This window comes from Mustelus asterias, chromosome 10 (assembly GCF_964213995.1).
Source record: "Mustelus asterias chromosome 10, sMusAst1.hap1.1, whole genome shotgun sequence".
In the NCBI taxonomy this organism is placed as follows: domain Eukaryota; kingdom Metazoa; phylum Chordata; class Chondrichthyes; order Carcharhiniformes; family Triakidae; genus Mustelus; species Mustelus asterias.
Genome location: NC_135810.1, coordinates 88,419,396 through 88,441,413, shown reverse-complemented (window position 1 = coordinate 88,441,413; position 22,018 = coordinate 88,419,396). Strand labels below are relative to the sequence as shown.

Below are 22,018 nucleotides of genomic sequence, written 5' to 3'. Positions count from 1 at the left end.
GGGTCCCCAGAACATGAACTGATAATACAACTAGACCACCGTCTCCTTGTAGGCTAACTTTTCAGTGTCGTGCCAAAGGTAGTGTCAGTGTTTGAAGTATTGGGGTGTGAAACCCATGGCTCCATCTGCCTCTATATTTGGATACCATGGTAGAAAAAGCAAGAGAATTCTCTGACCTAGTATTCATACCTCTGCCAAACAAATTGAACTGGTCATTTTACCACTTTCTGTTTGTGGAAATTTGCAGCTTGCAAACTGGTTGTTGCATTTGCCTACTCAACAACAGCAACTGGCTTCAAAGTATTAATCAGTGATGTAGCTGTGATCTCCTTAGACGATATTAAAACGCCTTTCTTCCTTTCACCACTGTCTATCTCTAATGGAATTCTAATTGTAAGGTTGCATATCCAAAGCATCTGATTGCATTATGGGACTCCTACATGTTTCAATTACCTAAGCCTACATTTTACAACATACTTCTTTTGGCACCATCGATGATAAAATGTTCTACCAAATTTGGCCACTGAGACAGTGAGTGATCATTTGGAATGAATATAAATCCAAGCTGCTTATATGGGATAACAGGGCGATATGAACCCATTGTTTAGGAAATATGGTTACTTCAATGACGCACAAGAAGACAGAACTGCAGTATGTGGTTTCCTGTAGTTTATTGAGTTTATAGCCATGAGTTAAAAGATATCTTGCAATCTACCCTCCTCAGATGTGCTGTTAACCAACTTTTTTAAATAAATTGTATATCAGCACCAAAGTTGAACCTTTATTATCGTCACAATCTCTCCAACTGAAAGTTATCAAACACTTTGACGAGAAGTGGAACATTGTTTGATGAGCAAACATACCTTCTGGTCACTCATAGCATGCATTAACATGTAGAAACTGAAGTCATTCAATTCCACCTCCACATTGTTCCAATATTTAGTGCACTATCAGCTAGACCCCATCTAACTTCCCTCAGCAAGGAGAATAATAAACACATCGGTTATAGTAACAGTTTTTTGTTGACACACCTTCATGATACAATGGCAGAGGTGGAACACAATGTAAATGGCTACCGTCTTCATTTATAATTATTAATACTTAAAAAAAAATCATTCTCCGCTATGTACAGTGGCAATTTTCTAAAAAAAACACATTAAAGTGTACAACTGCATCTTCTAAAGCTTTAATAACAAAGATTTATAGTTGGATACCTAATGAATTAAAATCATTTTTGTTGAATCCCACCTCCTACAATCTTCCGCAGGCAGTGTCTATGGCTACAGTTGTTAATGCTTCAAATCCACATGTAAGAGCCAGCCACAAAGAAAGCTTTATTGTGCCGGTTGCTGTCTGAACCATGGATCTCTCTCGTCATTTATCTTCAGAGACCCTTTAGCAGTTTGAGCACAGTGACGTTTTGACAAGAGTTCTGCATTGCCACCTTTGCAGTCGTAAACATTCCTCCCAAGAACTTTAAACAAGGTGACAAATGTTTCATACAAAAAAAGCAAATAGTAAATCACGAGTCGTAGAAATAAGACCGCTACTTAAACTGGAGCATATATTCACTTGGACGTAGTTGCTGTCTGCGAAGAACGCAGGCCGACTGATGGATTGAGTTTATAGCCATGAGTTAAAGACTATTTGCCACAGTTCAGCTGGGAAAACTGTAAGATCCTGAAATGTCAGACCTCAGCAGGAAGTGTCTTTAGCTTGTGGGAGTCAGCAGAGAAGGTCAAAGACAAAGACCTCTGGCACCATCAAGATATGTTCTAGACAAAATTCTGGAAACAGAAAATTACAGTCAATAGTAAGGCTCAAACCAAAAATAGGACTTCACTGGAGAAAGTTAATAACTAACGCTTTTATCGCAACAAATCAAACCAATAAAAACAATCCTTATTTATTGCAACACCAGTACCAGCATGTTTAGGCTGACACTATTGGACCGAAATACCTTCTCTATATGCCAGCAATTAAAAAGGAACACATTTATCATTGTTAATGCATCCACAATATAATGTTACCTGTAATGATGATTCATACTGGTAAGCCACTCTAAGTGTCTTTGACACTTCTGTGGTTATAAACTTCAACCTTCTAGATAGGGTGTGGTGGTCTAACTTCAGGATTGTGAATGAACTTTGGTAAAATTTGAACATAACTAATTAGTTGTTTTGAATAGGAACGGTTTGTAACTGGTGAAGCAGTAACTAATTTATTTAATAGCACAGAGGAGGCTACTCGAAAAGTTGTGTCTGTGCTGGTTCTCCGAAGGAGCAATTCACTTAATGCCACTCCCCAATCTTTTCCCCATGGCCCTGCACATTCCTTTTCAGAAAATAATCCAATTCCCTCTTGAATCCTCGATTGAATCTGCTTCCACCACATTCTTAGGCAGTGCATTCCAGATCCTAATCACTCGCTGTGTGTTACAGCTTCTCTACATATCACCATTGCTTCTTTTGCCAATTACCTTAAATCTGTACCCTCTGGTTCTCATCTTTCCACCAATGGGAACAGTTTCTCTCTATCTCCTCTGTAGGTATCCTCCATGTCAAAAACAGCTACCTAGCTCAGATCTGTCAGGTGTGACTAGATCAGACAATTGCTCACGTGGTTAATAACATGATGGCAAATAAATAATGTTGACAGACCTGTTATCCATTCATATATAATAACCTCTCTCTTCATGATTCAAATATTTTATGAATCCTTGGATTAATCAATCATTGCAAAATTCTATACTTTTATCAGATTTGAACTAGTCAGTATTTGTATCGATTACGACCATTTCATATCAGCAAAAACCTGTTCAAGCTATTGAAAACGCCTTGTCAAACATCAGTGTTTTCTCTGTTTAAGTGCATTCACCTTAATACTCAAAGTATTCAATGAAAGGGAAATATTGGTTGAATTTACTTCTTTACATCACTCCTCTGTTTAGCCATCAGCTTCTGTTGATATAGTTCCCAGATGGCTGTATTTTGAATGGCTGGCTGAGCTCCAAGACTCATTAATGGAATCAGCTCATCTGGGGTCTGTTTATACAGCTTTTGATTGATTGACTTCTTTATGAGGTTATAATTTATTGTTTCTTTGATGTGATTTTTCAATGCCTGTGTGCTTTTTTGGACAAGATTACGAATTGCAAAGTGAGATAAAGCTTCTGTATTTCTATGATGCCTTCTGTCATTGATACAATGAATGTCTGTGTCTGATTATTTTATAAGGTTGTAAGAGCAGCAACTTTTTCCTGTGGGAATTTGTGAATGACTGTCTTCTTTCATGAATATTTCAAGGAATTGCAACTGTTATTATGTAGCTCATTAGTCCTGTACATGGTTTATACTGGGTGAATGGGCATGGAGGATGTGGAGGTGGAGGGTACGGGGTAATTGAAGGTGTTTGGAAAGGGCATGATGGGCATGGGAAATACAAGAGAGCATGGAAGCGGCATGGAGTATGTAAAGGGCAATGGAGGATTATGAAGGGGCAAGGAGGGGTAAGGGGGTGTGAGGGCTGAAGGCTGGAGTAAAAGTCTTTAATACAATTGGGCTGAAGTCCCAGAGATCTGATGCAAGCCTTACCTGCTGGCAAACCCATGCCCATCTCTGAGCTGCCTCCGAAGATGGTGGGCCTAACTCCATCCTGCCTCCTCCTCCCCAACATGAAAATATGGTGAGTGGATGGGGGCCTTTTAAAGGTGTCTACTGAGTTGGGTTCAACCTTCCCAAATCCTTAATGAAAATCAAGTCCTTGATGTCTATCAGTATTAGGTGAACAGGACGAGTTGTAAGACTCCAGTATCGATAAAGGAATGTTTGAGTATTATGCCTTACCCCAGCTTCTTCATCTGGAACTTGCTCAGCATTGCTCTCCATTTGGTGTTGATCTTGGTCTCCATTGGTTAATGATGGGACATCTCCTAGGTCTACTGCATCCTCGTGCTTTTCGAGCACTGCTGCGGTTCCAACAAGCTCCACCGAAAGGGATTGCAGACAAACAGACTCAGGTTGATCCTCCTGCCTTGGGCATGTATCTGCAGGTGGGATTATTGGGGTTTCCGATTGTGGGCTAAAGGCACTAATGTCCTCTGGTGAAGCCTCAGTGTTTGATGGGTTCAGCGATTCACAAAAAGAGCCAGCGTCACTGCAGGCAGAGTCTCCCATTAGAGGCCAGGCTTCTGAGGCATCTCCACCAAAAGAGGGTGTAAACACATCAAGGAGAGAAGGCAGGACTTCTCCACCACATTCCATGTTCCTGTGCGTGACAGAAAGCACATTAGAGTTAACATGCAGAATGATAAATGCTAATGGCACATTGTTAACCATGTGGTATAAAGTGTGGTTGTGATCAATGACTCAGTGGTACCATACAAGTACCCCAATATTTATGCTATAATGTCACGAGTAACTAAAGGAAGAAGGTATTACACAGTAGGTTCCCTCGATAATTGTGTAACTGACTATACATCAGCAATTATGTGAACCACATCTCATTTATAAAAATGCCATGCTGTCAATGATTTTAGAGTTACATCAATTGTCACGAGATATTGATATTGAATTTAGGGTATCTTGTTGGAGAACGTTTACTCACCGAATGCTATAGAATCAAAGTTACAGGGTGGGACTTTACGGCCTCGCTCGAGTGAGACCGGAAATTCCCGCCCGAGGTCAACAGACATTTCCGTTGTCCGCCCCTCGCCCACTCCAATTCCGTGGAGGGCAGGGCAGTAGAATTCCAGTGACAGTGTCTAAAACTTCTTACGGACACCCTACCTGTTTGCTCAATGCAGTATCAGAGAGTATGGTGGGTCAGTGTACTATCCTTTCAGCTATCGGACAGGGGTTCAAATCCAGCCCAGTCTGATGGCTGACATTGTAAGTGGGTGAAGGTGGTCTCCAGGTGTGGTGCAAAATGAGAAATAGGAACCCAGCAACCCTCAATACAGTCCGTCTGATATTTTTGAGATTAACAAATCAGAAAGTTGGACAGACTATAAAACAGCTGCTGATTCATTATCTCCCATTCTGCACAAGTGATGAAGGTTAATTTAATCTCCTCAGATTTCTATATTAAGAGATTACCAACCTCAGTCCAGTATTAGTTGGAATAGGATAAGACGAGGACTATGAGGATGGATGGTTCTAAAGCTCCAAAGAACAGTCACAGGGACCTGAAACATTAACTCTTGACTTTCCCTCCACAGATACTGCAGGACCTGCTCAGTCTTTCAAGCGTTTTCTATTAAGGTGGCTGATGTGCTAAGTTGATACCACATAAGGGGCTTTCAATGGCATGCTTTTCAAAAGATAGGATCAAGCTGTTTTTAGCAACTCATAGAATACCCTGTTCTGCAGCATTAACATTCTAACCTTGATGTCGACACTATCTACAAATATTAACTTCAGTACACGAGGATCAGTGTTTCATTAACATTCATTACAAGTACCTGTTCCCCCTGTATGAACTTAGTGACACTTTGATAAATGTTCTCAATGTTAAATGTGTAATATTAGCCTGAATGTCCAACTTGAGGCAGCGGGGGGTTTGGAGACAGGTACAATGCTACTTTTTGTTCATTTATTCATTCATGGGATGTGGCCTTAGTTTGAGTCAGGATGATGAGAAACCTGGAGGGGAACTTGCCAGTGGTATTGCCCCCATGTATCTGCTACCCTTGTCCTTCTAGCTGGTGAAGGCCACAGGTTTAGAAGGTGCTGTCAAAGGAGCCATGGTGAGTTCCTGTAGTACATCTTGTAGAAGGTACACACACTGCTTCCACTGTGCATCAGTAGTGGAGGGAGTGAATGTTTGTGGAAGGGGTAGCAATCAAGTAGGCTGCTTTGTCTTGAATGGTGTCGAGTTTCTTGTGTGTTTATGAAGCTGCACCCATCGGGGCAAGTGGGGAGTATTCCATCACACTTCACAGTGGTTAGCACTGCTGCCTCACAGAGACCTGTGTTCGATTCGCGGCTCAGGTCACTGTCTGTGCAGAGTTTGCACATTCTCCTTGTGTTTGCGTGGTTTTCCTCCGGGTGCTCTGGTTTCCTCCCATAGTCCAAAGATGTGCGGGTTCGGTGGATTGGCCATGCTGAATTGCCCCTTAGTGTCTTGGGAACGCAAAGGTTAGAGGGAGTAACAGATAAATATGTGGGGTTCTGGGGATAGGGCCTGGGTGGGATTGTTGTCGGTGCAGACTCGATGGACCAAATGGCCTCCTTCTGTACTGTAGGGTTTCTATGATTCTATGATTTGTGCCTTGTAAATGGTGGGCAGACTTTGGAGTCAGGGGGTGAGTTAATTCTCTGAAGAAATCCCAGTCTCTGACCTGCTCCTGTAGCCATCCCATTCATATTGCTAGTCCAGTTCAGTTTCTGGTCAATGGTAAGCCTGATGATAGTGGGGGACTCCGTGATGGTAATGCCATTGAATGTCAAAGGGAGATGGTTAAACTCTCTCTTGTTGGAGATGGCAATTGCCTGTCACCTGTGTGGCACCCATGTTCTTGCCATCTATCAGCCCAATGCTGAGTGTTGTACAAGTCTTGCTGCATATGAACATGGACAGCTCCAGTATCAGAGGAGTTGTGAATGATGCTGAACATTGTGCAATCATTGGCGAACATCTCCATCTTTGATCTTATGATGGAGCAAAGGTCAATGATGAAGCAGCTGAAGATGGTTTGGCCTAGGACACTCCTCTGAAGTACTCCTGCAGTGATGTCCTGGGACTGAGATGATTGGCCTCTTGCCAGCACAACCATCTTCCTTTGTGCCAGGCATGACTTCAACCATTAGAGAGTGTGCCCCTGATTCCCATTGACTTCAATGTTGTTACATCTCCCTGATGCCACACTTGCTTAAAGGCTGCCTTGATGTCAAGTACAGTGACTCTCACCTCACCTCTAGAGTTCAGCTCTTTTGTCCATGGACAAAGGCTGTGGTAAGATCAGGAGCTGTGTGGCAGAACCCAAACTGAGCGTCAGTGAGCAAGTTGTTGCTGAGTAAGTGCTGCTTAATAGCACAGTTAATAACCCCTTCCATCACTTTGCTGCAGAGTGCTGTATTTTGGAACTGCACATACACCACATCAACAACATTACCCTGATCAACCTTCTCTGTTACCTCTTCAAAAAACTCCTGCAAGTTAACTAAATGTAATCTCTCCTTAACAAATCCATGCTGATTTTAACCTGCATTTGTTCAAGTTGCCAGCAACTTTATCCCGGATTATTGTTCCTGGAAGTTTCCCCAATACCAATGCTAAATGAGCTGGCTTGCAGTTGCTGGGCTTAACTAAACACCCTTTTTTTGAAGAAAGATGTAACATTTGTAATTCACCACTCCTCTAGCACCACTCCTGATGTTCAGGAAGATTGGAAAATTACGGCTGGTGCCTCCGAAATTTCTCTTCCCTCAGTAACTGCAGAGGTGTTTCATCCGTTCCTTTACCTTTTAATATTCACGGATCTGGATGGAGGGAAGGAGCTCTCACTATTGTACTCCAGACTGCAGGCATCATCGAAACAACAAGATGGAACCAGGTGAACAGGTCCTAAGAGAAAGAAAATACCATCATTACAGTTATTAATGCAGAGGGAATGGGCACTTTTAGCTAGATGGAGATAACCTTTATTGGTAATTAGAGAAACTTAGAATATATATTTTACAATGTTACTCTCTAATCTTTACTAAATGTTTTGAGTGTAAAGAATGTGAAGGCTGAGCTAAAATGAATTACAATTGCTGCACTTGTCACCTTATACCCAGAACTGAGTTCTACTCTTAGTTTAGTTTATTTATTGTTGTCAGAAGTAGACTTACATTAACACTGCAATGAAGTTACTGTGAAAATCCCCAGTCACCACATTCCGGCACCTGTTCGGGTACACTGAGTGAGAATTTAGCATGGCCAATGCACCTAACCAGCACGTCTTTCAGGCTGTGGGAGGAAACCGGAGCACCTGGAGGAAACCCATGCAGACACTGGGAGAATGTGCAGACTCCGCACAGTCGCCCAAGCCAGGAATCGAACCCAGGTCCTTGGCGCTGTGCGACAGCAGTGCTAACCACTGTGCCACTGTGCTGCCCACTGTGCACCGGATTTAGCAGCAGTAAGCCGGTCACTGCCTGATCCTCCAGCTACTCTCTGACAGCACCCATCTTTTTGCAGGGGGTTAATGCACTTTAAGTGCATTACTTGAATTAACTCTTGTCTTGTGAACGGGCTCTGGGATGGTTGTCAATGATCTGGAAAGCAAATGTTTAGCAACTGAAAACCGTTGTGGGAGGGGTTCCAGGAGGAGCAAGAATGCTTGCCCTGAACACCCCCACTCCCCCCAAAACTCCTGCGCCAGGTTGTCCCTCCATGACTGAAGGTTACTGGCCAGCTCAACGTTGGAGCTTGCAAACTCCACACAGATAGTCACCCGAGGCCGGAGTTGAACCCGGGTCCCTGGCGCCGTGAGGCAGCAGTGCTAAATACTGTGTAACCATGCCAACCTGTTGCAGTCCATCCAGTGTAGGTAAACCCACTGTCCTGTTAGAAAGATATTTCCAGATTTCTACGCAGCGACAGTGAAAAAATGGTGACACAGTTCCAGGTCAGGATGATGTGTGGATTGGAGGGAAATTTTCAGATGATGGTGTTCTCATGTGCCTGCTGCTGCCCGTATCGGAGAGCTCCATCAGATGGCAGTAGAGTCGGGGTAGACAGGACATGTCCCTTTGTGTGGCACTGGCCATCGTATGGTAAGCTTCTAGGTCCAGAGTGAATGTTAATGAATGAGTCAATGGATAGGTAGGGAGGGTGGGTGAGATAAGTGGGTAAGTGGCTAGGGTGGCAGGTTGGTGAGGTGGCAGGTGGGTAGAGAAGCAGGAGGATAGAGTGGGAGGTGGGTGGAGTGGCAGGTTGGTGAAATGGCAAGTGGGTAGAGTGGGAGGTGGGTAGGGTGGTAGGCAGATGGGGTGTCAGATGGGTGGGATGGGGTGTTGGTGGGGTGGTAGGTGGGTGGGGTGGTAGGGGGTGGGATGGGTTGTCGAGTAGGTGGGGTGTTAGTGTCAGGTAGGTGGGGTAGCAGGTAGAGGACGTGGCAGCTGGGTTGGGGGGGGGTGCTAGCTGGGCTTGGATGGGATGGGTAGTCAGGAGTGTAGCCGGATGGGAGGGGTCATTGGGCCAGGGATGTAGTCAGGGGGTAGGGTGTAATTGGGTGGTTGAGTCAGTGGGGTCACAGGGTGGTTGGTGGGTCAGGGTGTAGTCACGTGATTAGGAGGGGTTGTCTGGGGGATGATCGGTGGAGTAGTCAGAAGTCAGGGGAGTCATCGGAGGTTTGAGAGGGGTTTCGGGGGGGGGGGGTCCAGTATCTATAGGCTAAACCCTTCCTGTCTAACATTTCCTATCTAATTATTCCGGGAAGTAGATTGGATTACTCCCAAGTCCTCGACTCTAACTCAATGTCAGAGACATTCGGAGTTCAACTTCCCCGGGTAGTTTCCATGGCGGTAAATGTGTCACTACTTCCGGGGGGGTCGGGGAAGGGGTCCTGTCATCTTGGCTTGTATGCCTGCTCTCCGACAATCTGGAGACCAGAAATCTGTGCCTCTGTGTCCATTTAGCCATTACTGCTGGTCCCCATTAGGGATTGCAAATACAGACCCTGGGATTTCTTAAAGCTCTGTTGTCACATGTGGGTCGACGCTGTAGTCAGCTGTATTTTTATAAGATCAATAAATATTCTTGGAAAATCTGATGGTTCATATTCCAACAATTCCTTCCGTTACACACAAATCTTTGTTTGATCTCAGTAACAACACATAGTTGCTTTAAGGACAGTTATTATTACAATGTTGGGCCCATGCTGAGAGACCAGTAATTCTTTTGGCAGCGTGGGAAGTTCCAAGACAGCCTCAGGAGAAAAATACATACCCGGTTAAAATATCAGCCTGTTAATTTAATTAATATTTAATAAACTCTAGCATATTAAGATCTGATCATCTTTAAACAACTGATCCAGATGAATTGATATTCAAGCATTGTGTTCCTATTGAATCCCTCTTTGTTGTTTTCTCCCTCTCCTTCAGTTCTTTTGTGCTATGATCAAAAGGGCCAGGCAGATGGCCTACTCCCAGGACCCTGTGAAAGCCGCTTTGTGATTATTTCCTTGGAGGCACAAGAGCCTGTCTGGATGATTCAGTTCCCAATTTTCCCTCCTGCCCTGAGAAAGTGGTTTCAAGTCTCTTGCTTGGCATCTTCCCAACACCGCGGCTGAGGTCAGGAACTTCCTACTGGGGAATTATCTAGAGATGCCCACATTCTCCCAAAGATTACTCACTGCTTGTCAATACTTGTCTAGGCAGGACAATATAGTGTGAAGAGAAAGCTGCAGAGAAACCATTACAACTGCAGCAAATGCTACTCTGCGAATAGCTACTGTGAAGGCAGGGGTGGGAGGGTTGCACCTCCAATTCCAAGATGAAACATTGGCAGAGTCTTCGCAGTGACTTGATCATACGCACAGGGACACAGAATTGAACCAGCCTGCTTCAAGCGACACATAAAATAAATTGTTTATCCAATTACTGCTTAAAAAAAAAGGCATGCATTAAATTGATCTTGTCGAGGGCATCAAATCAGGACAATTACTTAAATTTTCTAGGTTTCACATATCATGGAAAAATAAACGACTGCTGTGTATTTCTTTCATCGACTGGAAATGTTTTACGCTCCTGTTAACAATGCGCACAAACACAATGAAAATTACGATTTTTGCACTGCCGCTATCGACACATTCATCTCATGTTGCACATAAAAAGTGATTGTTGACTGTCTTAAACACTTAAGGGATGTACTTAGGAGAAACCACATCGTCCAACTACAATGGGAGTGTCGACAAGTCTCTTCTAAGAAAGCAGCCCTCTGAGGATTCTTTCTTTCCACCTACCACAAGTCTGTGCTGGACCTTGTTGACAGTGTGCGCAGGTCCTGTGTGGACTCAGATTAATCCTCTGCCTGTCAAAGGATGACAGTTCCGCCCCATTTAACTGAGTATCCTGTAGTCTCATTGACCCTTTGAAGAGGGAAAAGAGGAACAATAAAAGATGGTGTTTATGACAGACTTCAATAATTCCCACAAACTGTTTCTATGGCCCATATGCTCCTTTTATGGCCAACATAATTTTTTGGTGGTCTCTTGATTTGTTGACTGAGACCACTACATTTTTTCAAACACTCAACTTTTCTTAGGTCAAGGCAAGGGAAACAGTGTTGAGAAAAAAGTTATCCTGACCACAAACCCACAAACACGAAAGCTATTTTTGCCTTTAATTCAAAAAACAATGTTGCATGCCAGTTGTTACCAATGTTTCCGTAAATACTGAACACTAAAAGACACTAGAAGTGAATGAGACTTGTTGGGTTATGTATGTTTCCAACACGCACACTGCAATGCTATAATAAACATTAGTAGTGCTGAAAAGTCAGGACGTTTTGTAAAGGACGTGACAAAGAACATTCTAGACAGCTGTGCTCATCCAACCCAGTTACTCCACATGAAACCATAAGCATCTTTTGATGTAGATGGTTAAAAATAGTTAAGTAAATGCACCCAATTCCACCACTAATTTGCATATTTTAATGAATTTGAAAGTCAATCCTCATTCTAAATGAAAGGAGTTAGTGAGTCATTGCAATCCCTTCTGCACATCAATGTTCCATTACAACAGAGACTACTACACATGGTTGATCCGAAGGGGTTGGTCACTTCACTTAAGATTTTTGTTTGGCCGTGGAGACAGTTTTAATATCATGTAATTGAAAACATTCCGTCTTCACTTTTTTTTTCAAAGTTTAGGAGTCTTCCCAGTCAGGCCTGGACCCAATCAGTGTGTTAAGACAGGTCATCTGCTTCCCAGATCAATCAATCTTTAAAATACACAACATGTTTGTCTAGATACAATAAAACTGCTGTCTACGGGTGGTCTGCATCCTTGTGCTTGATGTCAGTGCCAGTTTATGTGCAGCTTCGAGCCTAATTGCAGATGTTGCTTGTGCAACAGAAAGCTGTCCCATTTTACTGGGAGCAGCATTGCTAACTCGCATGGTTAAATGAGAGACTGAGGAGAAAAGAGTTTTTAAAAATTTATTCCTGTGACATGGGCGCGCTGGCTGGCCAACATTTATTGCCCATCTCTAGTTCAGAGGGCAGTTGAGTCAACCACATTGTTGTAGCTCTGGAGTCACATGTGGGCCAGACCAGGTAAGGACAGCAGATTTCCTTCCCTAAAGGACATTAGTGAACCAAATGGGTTTTCTGACAATCTGCAAAGGTCGTCAGCAGATTCTTAAGTCCAGATATTTTCTATTGAATTCAAATTCCAGCATCTGCTGTGGCGGGATTCAAACCCAGGTCCCCAGAACATTAGCTGAGTTCCTGGATTAATAGTTTAGTGATAATATCACTTGGCTATCACCTCCCCATTTCTCCCTTCATACATTTGAACACAGCTGGCCAACTGTAGCTATATCATGTGAATCTTTAGAGAGCACTGATTATCATCCTAATACATATGGATTCTCCTGTATCTCCAACTCGGGGATTTTCACAGTAACTTCATTGCAGTGTTAATGTAAGCCTACTTGTGACACTAATAAATACATTTTAAGAAACTTTAAGAAACTATAATTTCTAAGCATGTAGATTGGAAGGTTTCACATTTTTGGCCCAAAAGTTAAAATTCTAAATTGGGGCAAGGCCAATTTTGATGGTATCAGGCAGGAACTTTCAAAAGTTAATTGGGGAAGTCTGTGGGAAGGCAAAGGGGCACCTGGTAAGTGGGAGGCTTTCAAAAGTGTGTTAACCAGGGTTCAGGGTAAGCACATTCCTCTTAGAGTGAAGGGCAAGGCTAGTAGAAGTAGGGAACCCTGGATGACTCGGGATATTGAGGCCCTGGTCAAGAAGGAGGCACATGACATGCATAGGCAGCTGGGATCAAGTGAATTCCTTGAAGAGTATAGGGGGTGTAGGAGTAGAGTTAAGAGAGAAATCAGGAGGGCAAAAAGGGGACACGAAATTGTTTTGGCAGATAAGGCAAAGGAGAATCCAACCAGCTTCTACAAATACATAAAGGCAAAAGAGTAACAAGGGAGAGAGTAGGGCCTCTTAAGGGTCAACAAGATCATCTATGTGCGGATCCAGAAGGGATGGGTGAGATCCTAAATGAATATTTCTCATCAGTATTTACTGTTGAGAAAAGCATGGATGTTAGGGAACTTGGGGAAATAAATAGTGGTGTCTTGAGGAGTGTACATATTACAGAGAAAGAGGTGCTGGAAGTCTTAAAGCGCACCAAGGTAGATAAATCCCCGGGACCTGAAGAAGTGTGTCCCAGGACATTGTGGGAGGCTGGGAGGAAATTGCGGGTCTCCTAGCAGCGATATTTGAATCATTGATAGTCACGGGTGAGATGCCTGAAGATTGGAATTTGGCAAATGTTGTGCCTTTGTTTAAAAAGGGCTGCAGGGAAAAGCCTGGGAACTACAGGCCAGTGAGCCTCACATCTGTGGTAGGTAAGTTGTTGGAAGGTAGTTTGAGAGACAGAATCTACAGGCATTCAGAGACGCAAGGACTGATTAGGGACAGTCAGCATGGCTTTGTGAGTGGAAAATCATGTAGAAAGTAGATGAGGGCAGTGCAGTTGATGTTGTCTACATGGCCTTTGACAAGGTACTGCATGGTAGGTTGTTGCATAAGGTTAAATCTCACGGGATCCAGGGTGATCAATTGGGCCAATGGGCTGACGAATGGCAGATGGAGTTTAATTTAGATAAATGCGAGGTGATGCATTTTGGTACATTGAACCAGGGCAGGACTTACTCAGTTAATGGTAGGGCATTGGGGAGAGTTACAGAACAAAGAGATCTAGGGGTACATGTTCATAGCTCCTTGAAAGTGGAGTCACAGGTGGACAGAGTGGTGAAGAAGGCATTCAGCATGCTTGGTTTCATTGGTCAGAACATTGAATACAGGAGTTGGAATGTCTTGTTGAAGTTGTACAAGACATTGGTAAGGCCACACTTGAAATACTGTGTACAGTTCTGGTCACCCTATTATAGAAAGGTTATTATTAAACTAGAAAGAGTGCAGAAAAGATTTACTAGGATGCTACCGGGACTTGATGGTTTGAGTTATAAGGAGAGGCTGGATAAACTGGGATTTTTTTCTCTGGAGCGTAGAAGGCTGAGGGGTGATCTTATAGAGGTCTATAAAAAAAGGTAGGGGAGTCTACAACTAGAGGGCATAGGTTTACGGTGAGAGGGCAGAGATACAGAAGTGTCCAGAGGGGCAATTTTTTCACACAGAGGATGGTGTCTGGAACAAGCTGCCAGAGGTAGTAGTAGAGGTGGGTACAATTTTGTGTTTTAAAAAGCATTTAGAGAGTTACATGGGTACGATGGGTATATAGGGATATGGGCCAAATGCGGGCAACTGGAAGTTAGCTTAGGGATTTTTTTAAAAAAGGGCGGCATGGACAAGTTGGGCCGAAGGGCCTGTTTCCATGCTGTAAACCTCTATGACACTATTCTTGAGAAAATGTCATGCCTATTTAGAAGCTGGTATGCTGTTTCGAATCTTTTCCCTTTGCTTTCCTGCGGGTGACAATTCTTACCAGAATGCAGTTTGGGTGCATGAGGAGCCCCTGGCTCCTCAGATGACTGCCCAGTCTCACTGGGAGAACCAAAATGGGAAGTGTTCAAGCTCTATTTGATTTTAAATAAAAAGTACTGAGTTCAACCCATTTATACACAGGTCAGCTGGAGTCACGGGACATCCAACAAAACTTCTATCTCTGGCACATGTGATTTTACTAATTTTAGTACCCTCCTCACCTTATCAGAAATATGATGTGGAGATGCCAGCCTTGGACTGGGGTAAACACAGTCAGAAGTCTCACAACACCAGGTTAAAGTCCAACAGGTTTATTTGGAATCGCGAGCTTTCGGAGCGCTGCTGATGAAGAAGCAATGCCCCGAAAGTCCATTATCAGAGATGGCTCACCACCAAACAGAAATTAAACCTGCCATTTTCTTAGCCTCTACAACTTTACCTTACGCTGGAAAATGAATTTATCCATTGAGCGTTTTGGAGACTCAGAAATGTTGTCAAATAAAACTTACAACTGGGTTTTTTCTCCATAAATTGCTTCTTGCAGTAGATGATGCAGAGGATCAGGAGAGCCAGCAAAACCATGGCCAAAGCGCTGCATATCACAGCCGCTAATGCAGTGTCACGTGGGCTGGAGGCAGTCGATGGGATCTTCACCAGGTTTACTCTAGCGCTACCTAAAAACAGGAACAAGTGAAAAGGCGAGTTAGGAATTGCCACAAGATCCCAACATCTTGAATCCCACACTTCAACCAGAAATCAGAACGATACCAATTTCTGTTCTGCATTATGTCCACGTTGTCCACTTCTAATACTCAGGGCCGATGATGCTTTAATTAAGGACCCCATGCACCCCGGACATTCTCTCTTCCACCTTCTTCCTTCGGGAAAAAGATACAAAGGTCTGAGGTCATGTACGAACCCACTCAAGAACAGTTTCATCCCTGCTGCCGTCAGACTTTTGAATGGACTTACCTTGCATTAAGTTGATCTTTCGCTACAGCCTAGCTATGACTGTAAGACTACATTCTGCACTCTCTCCTTTCCTTCTCTATGAACGGTATGTTTTGTCTGTATAGCACGCAAGAAACAATACTTTTCACTTTATACTAATACACCTGACAACAAATCAAATCAAATCAAATTCGAAATCTTTTTCTCATTTATATGTAGGGATGATGTTGTAACAACTTCAAATTTCAAACACTTTGCAGTTTGTACCTCACTATTTTAGTTGAATGGGTTTTTTGGACTACACAGAGATGCCTGGAATTGTCCCTGCCCCAGTTTCACTGACACATCTGTGACCCAAGGCCAGAGACCCCCATCCCATGCCTTGAGGAAGGAGTCATCGGCGTATTCAGGATGATCAGTCACAAACTTCAAGGATACAAGCCCGTCCAATCCTTCAAGGTGGAACCGTGCTCTGCCTCTCTGCCTGAAGACTCCAACCCACAAGGAACATTTTTTGGGCTTACAATATTTTCTTCTTGTTTTAAACATAACCGAAGTTTCACACAATGATTTGCTAGCAATGTGATGGATGTACAGGCAACAAGGTGAGATTACTCTTGGTGATATCCGCAGGAAACATGCAGGCCTGCAGGTGAGAGTGAGACAGGGCAGTCCTAAGGCCCTCCTCCCCACCTTACTCCTGGCAAATGTCCAATTTCTGGAAAACAAGCTAGATGAACTTAAAGCCAGACTCACTTTTCAAAGAGAACTGAGAGACTGCTGTGTACTTTGTTTCACGGAGACATGGCTCACTCCTGCTTCACCGGACTGTGCCCTACAACCAGAGGGCTTCTCAATCCACCGAATGGACCGTACAGCGTCCTCAGGCAAGGCTAGGGGAGGTGGGGTCTGCCTTCTAATCAACACCCCTTGCTGCCTACACGTAGCAACACTGGAGAGTTTCTGCTTGCAGGGCCTAGAATGCCTGATGCTAAAATGCCGCCCTTACTACCTTCCACGGGAGATCACCTCTGTTATCCTGATGGCAGTTTACATCCCACCCCAGGTGGATGTGAAGACCGCGCTGGATGAAATATACACCACTACAACTAGCCTTGAGACAAAACATCTCGAGGTCTTGTTCATCATGGTCGCGGACTTCAATCAGGCCAAGCTCAAGAGCATCCTACCAAGATACCACCAACACGTCTCCTGGTCCACCAGAGGCCCAAACATCCTAGACACTGCTACACAAATATCAAACATGCCTACTGCTCTATCGCTCACCCACACTTTGGTAAATCAGACCACAAGGCTGTGCTCCAGCTCGCGGCTTACAAGCAAAAACTCAAATGAGAGAATCCGTTAAAGAAAGTCGTGCGATGTTGGTCTGAGGAATCAGATGATCTCCTACGGGGCTGCTTTGAGTCAGCAGACTGGTTAATATTTAAAAATTCAGCGACCAACCAGAACGAGTACGCCACTATAGTAACTGGCTTCTTTAGTGTGTAGAAGACTGTGTGCCAAAGAAGCAAAGTGTGTTTCCCAACCGGAAACCATGGATGCGCAGGGATATCCACTGCTTGCTGAATCCAGGCCTGAGACGTTCAAATCAGGTGACCCTATACTAGAAAGCTATATGTGATCTACAAAGATCCACCAACAATGCCAAAAGAAAGTACCAAACCAAGTTAGAGTCCCAAGCAAGCCACACGGACTCCCAATGCCTATGGCAAGATCTGCAACACACAACAGGATAAAGGCATGTAAAATCGCCAGCACCAATGCACCCCTCCCTGATGAGCTCAATACATGATATGCCCGTTTTGAGCAAGAGGTCAGCGAGAGCACGCCCTCCACCCCGGAAGCTTTGGACGAACCTGTATCTGAGGTCACCATTGCAGATGTCAGAGCAGCTTTCTCGAAGGTTGATGCGCTATCAATAAGGCGAAAGACTACCGATATGCCAATATAAGTGTAGGCTTTTATTCACAACAGAATCAGGAGCAGATCCCAACAAATAACCGACCTGGACTGAACAAGGGGGAGGAGACAGCCACCTTTATACTAGGTGCTGAGGGGAGGACCCAAACTGGAAGGGGATGTGTCCAGGTATGACAAGCACACACAACGGTGGTCCATATAGGACAAAGGCACAACTGAGGTCCACCACAAAGGTCAACCCACAGAAAGTGACTGGCCCGGATGGGGTACCTGGACGAGCACTCAGATCTTGCGTGGACCAGCTGGCGGGGGTATTTGCAGACATCTTTCTCTCTTTACACCAATCTGAGGTCCCTATCTGCTTCAAGAAGACGACCATCATCCCGGTACCAAAGAAAAGCCAAGCAGCGTGCCTTAATGACCATCGTTCGGTGGCTCCGACATCCATCATTATGAAGTGCTTTGAAAGGTTAGTCATGGCATGAATCAATGCCAGCTTCCCGAATTGCCTGGATCCACTACAGTTCGCCTACTGCCACAACAGGTCCACAGCAGATGCCATCTCCCTGGCCCTACACTCAACCCTGGAACATCTAGACAACAGAGACACCTATGTCAGACTCCTATTTATTGACTAAAGCTCAGCCTTCAACACCATTATTCCTATGAAACTCAACTCCAATCTCCATGGCTTGGGGCTCGGCTCCTCCCTATGTGACTGGATACTGAACTTCCTAACCCACAGACTGCAATCAGTAAGGATAAGCAACAACACCTCCTCCACACTCATCCTCAACACCGGTGTCCCACAAGGCTGTGTCCTCAGCCCCTTACTATACTTCTATGACTGTGTGGCCAAATTCCCCTCCAACTCGATTTTTAAGTTTGCTGATGACACCACCGTTGTGGGTCTGATCTGAAACAATGATGAGATGGAGTACAGTAAAGAGATAGAGAATCTGGTGAACTGGTGCAACTACAATAATCTCTCCCTCAATGTCAACACAACGAAGGAGATTGTCATCGGCTTCAGGAAGCGTAGTGGAGAACATGCCCCTGTCTACATCAATGGGGATGAAGTGGAAATGATCAAGAGCTTCAAGTTTCTAGCTGTCCAGATCACCAACAACTTGTCCTGGTCCCCCATGCCGACACTATAGTTAACAAAGCGCCCCAACGCTTCTACTTTCTCAGGAGGCGAAGGAAATTTGGCATGTCCGCTACGACTCTCACCAACTTTTACAGATGCACCATAGAAAGCATTCTTTTGGTTGTATCACAGCTTGGTATGGCTCCTGCTCTGCCCAAGACTGCAATAAACTACAAAGGGTCATGAACGAAGCCCAGTCCATCATGCAAACCAGCCTCACATCCATTGACTTTGTCTACACTTCCCGCTGCCTCGGCAAAGCAGCCAGCATAATCAAGGACCCCACGCACCCCGGACATACTCTCTTCCACCTTCTTCTGTCGGGAAAAAGATACAGAACTCTGAGGACATGTACCGACTGACTCAAGAACAGCTTCTTCCCTGCTGCCATCAGACTTTTGAATGGACCTACCTTGTATTAAGTTGATCTTTCTCTACACCCTCGCTATGACTGTAACACTACATTCTGAACTCTCTCTCCTTTTCTATGGACGTTACGTTTTATCTGTATAGCGCTCAAGAAACAATACTTTTCACTGTATGCTAATACATGGGACAATAATAAATGAAATCAAATTGATGTAGGTTATGTACAAGGTTGCTGGCCCAAACAAATTCAGTGAATTCCCGTCAGTCTTTCACTCTGGCTGAGTAAGGGCTTGCTGGTCTCAGCTTACACCTTGCTCATGTCAGGGCTGTTTCACTCTGTGTTGGGTTCCTGCTGTGCACTCACCTTCTCCACTTTGACAAGGTGTAGACACAACATGTGACCCATGGGAAAGACAGACTGCATGCTTAAAACAAGACTGCTAATTGTCTTTGAAATGACCTCAATCGGCTTTCTGTCATAGCAACAGGGACTTTTTACTGGATTCGCAAACTGCTGCAGGGAAAGTCGGGAAGAGGGCTGGATTATTTTGGGATCTGCCCAACCTCATTTTCCAGCATTTTTCTCTCCCGCACGCTCCGGAACCAGCCTCCATTCGGTTGGGAACAGAATTGGATTGTTCATTCTCTTGTCTTGCTGCATTACGTCCACTCCTCTTTCTGCTCAGAAATTCTTCTTGAACAGGTTCCAGCACCAACTGCAGTCAGAATGTAGCTGCCTTTCAAGAGCAGGTTAGCATTAGCCTGACACAAACTGCTGAGGTGCGCAGCCACTCTCAAGTATGCTCACTATACTCAGTTGCCTGCCATTATCATTTGAATTATCACTACGTTTGCAGGCTGCCTTCATTATTACAAAAGGACACAGGTTGAACCCAGCCCCCACCCCCAATGCCCTCACCTCCCTCACTGAGACTCCGACACTGGGTTTACCTGGACTCCTTGGCATGGTGGAGTTCCTAGCTGGCACTGCTGGGATTACAGAACTGCTGGCCATCCAACTGATTGGCCAGCAACTCTCTCAGAGAGTTTCTCCTCCTGAGGGAAGGGCCCAATTCTCGCCTTGAAGGTCCCAGGGTTAAAATGATGAGGGGCAGCCAACGGAATCGTGGGTGGGCAGCCCCATTGAGGACTTTTTTTAGCTGGGGAAGGGGGGGTGGGGGTGTGGGTGTGCGCAGCAACCTGCAGCACTTTGCAAAATCCAGCTCATCATCTCATTTATCACTAAAATCAAGCTGAATTTGGGAAAACTGAATTGTGGGTGGCACAGTGGCTAGCACTGCTGCCTCACAGTGCCAGGGACCCGGGTTCGATTCCCAGCTTGGGTCACCATCTCTGCGGAGTCTGCACGTTCCCCCCGTGTCTGTGTGGGTTTCCTCTGGGTGCTCCAGTTCCCTCCCACAGACCGAAAGACGTGCTGGTTCGGTGCATTGGCCATGCTAAATTCTCCCTCAATGTACCCGAACAAGCGCCAGAGTGTGCCAACCAGGGGATTTTCATAGAAACTTAAAAAGTTTATTTATTAGTCACAAGTAAGGCTTACATTAACACCGCAATGAAGTTACTGTGAAATTCCCCGAGTCGCCACACTCTGGTGCCTGTTTGGGTAAATTCACCTAACCAGCGTACTGTGGGAGGAAACCGGAGCACCTGGAGGAAACCCACGGGAGAATGTGCAAACTCCATACAGACAGTGACACAAGCCAGGGATTGAACCCAGGTCCCTGGCGCTGTGAGGCAGCAGTGCTAACCACTGTGCCACCGTCAATGTAAGCCTACTTGTGACATTAATAAATAAACTAAAACATAACATAATGCTTCACTCTATTACAAGGAATACAAGGAAAGTAGAAAGAAACTTAAGCAAGGAGTAAGGAGGGCTAAAAGGGGTCACGAAAAATCGTTGGCCAGCAGGATTAAGGAAAATCCCAAGGCTTTTTATATATACATAAAGAGTAAGAAGATAGCCAGGGAGAGGGTTGGCCCACTCGAGGACAGGGGAGGGAATCTATGCGTGGAGCCAGAGGAAATGGGCAAGGTATTAAATGAGTACTTTGCGTCAGTATTCACCAAAGAGAAGGACTTGGTGGATGATGAGTCTGGGAAAGGGTGTGTAGATAGTTTGAGTCATGTTGAGATCAAAAAGGAGGAGATATTGGAGTTCTTGAGAAACATTAAGGTAGACAAGTCCCCAGGGCCTGATGGGATATATCCCAAAATACTGAGAGAGGCAAGGGAAGAAATTGCTGGGGTCTTGAGAGAAATCTTTGTATCCTCACTGGCTACAGGGGAGGTACAGTAAGAAGTCTCACAACACCAGGTTTAAGTCCAACAGGTTTATTTGGCACTAGCTTTTAGAGTCTTAGGCTCCTTTATCAGGTGAGTGAGGACTTGTGTTCACAAACAGGGCATACACAGACACAAACTCAATTTACAAGATAATGGTTGGAATGCGAGTCTTGACAGGTAATCAAGTCTTAAAGTTACATACAATGTGAGTGGAGAGATGGCCAAGTGAGCGGAGAGAGGGTTAAGAGGAAACCAAGATAGAGTCCATATTCTCAACTTGCGGGAAACCAACACAGGGGAGGTCCCAGAGGATTGGAGAATAGCCAATGTTGTTCCTTTGTTTAAGAAGGGTAGCAAGAATAATCCAGATAATTACAGGCCTGTGAGCCTTACGTCAGTGGTAGGGAAATTATTGGAGAGGATTCTTCGAGACAGGATTTACTCGCACTTGGAAATAAGTGGTCACATTAGCAAGAGACAACATGGTTTTGTGAAGGGGAGGTCATGTCTCACTAACTTGATCGAGTTTTTCGAGGAAGTGACGAAGATGATTGATGAGGGTAGGGCAGTGGATGTTGTCTACATGGACTTCAGTAAGGCCTTTGACAAGGTCCCTCATGGCA

The 22,018-nt window shown here is 44.6% G+C and overlaps 1 protein-coding gene across 1 annotated transcript in view; it reads right to left on the bottom strand.

Moving 5' to 3' along the window:
* Positions 1 to 648: 648 nt before the first annotated feature.
* LOC144499749 (tumor necrosis factor receptor superfamily member 19-like) overlaps positions 649 to 22,018 on the bottom strand; it is an 86,235-nt gene continuing 64,865 nt past the window's right edge. Inside the window, exons 6-10 of the mRNA XM_078222144.1 lie at positions 15,184 to 15,348; positions 10,952 to 11,077; positions 7,464 to 7,566; positions 3,846 to 4,266; positions 649 to 1,787 (exon numbers count right to left, since the gene is read on the bottom strand). Coding sequence (XP_078078270.1) covers positions 1,776 to 1,787; positions 3,846 to 4,266; positions 7,464 to 7,566; positions 10,952 to 11,077; positions 15,184 to 15,348 — 827 coding nt within the window. The 3' untranslated portion in view covers positions 649 to 1,775. The remainder of the gene's footprint in view (positions 1,788 to 3,845; positions 4,267 to 7,463; positions 7,567 to 10,951; positions 11,078 to 15,183; positions 15,349 to 22,018) is intronic.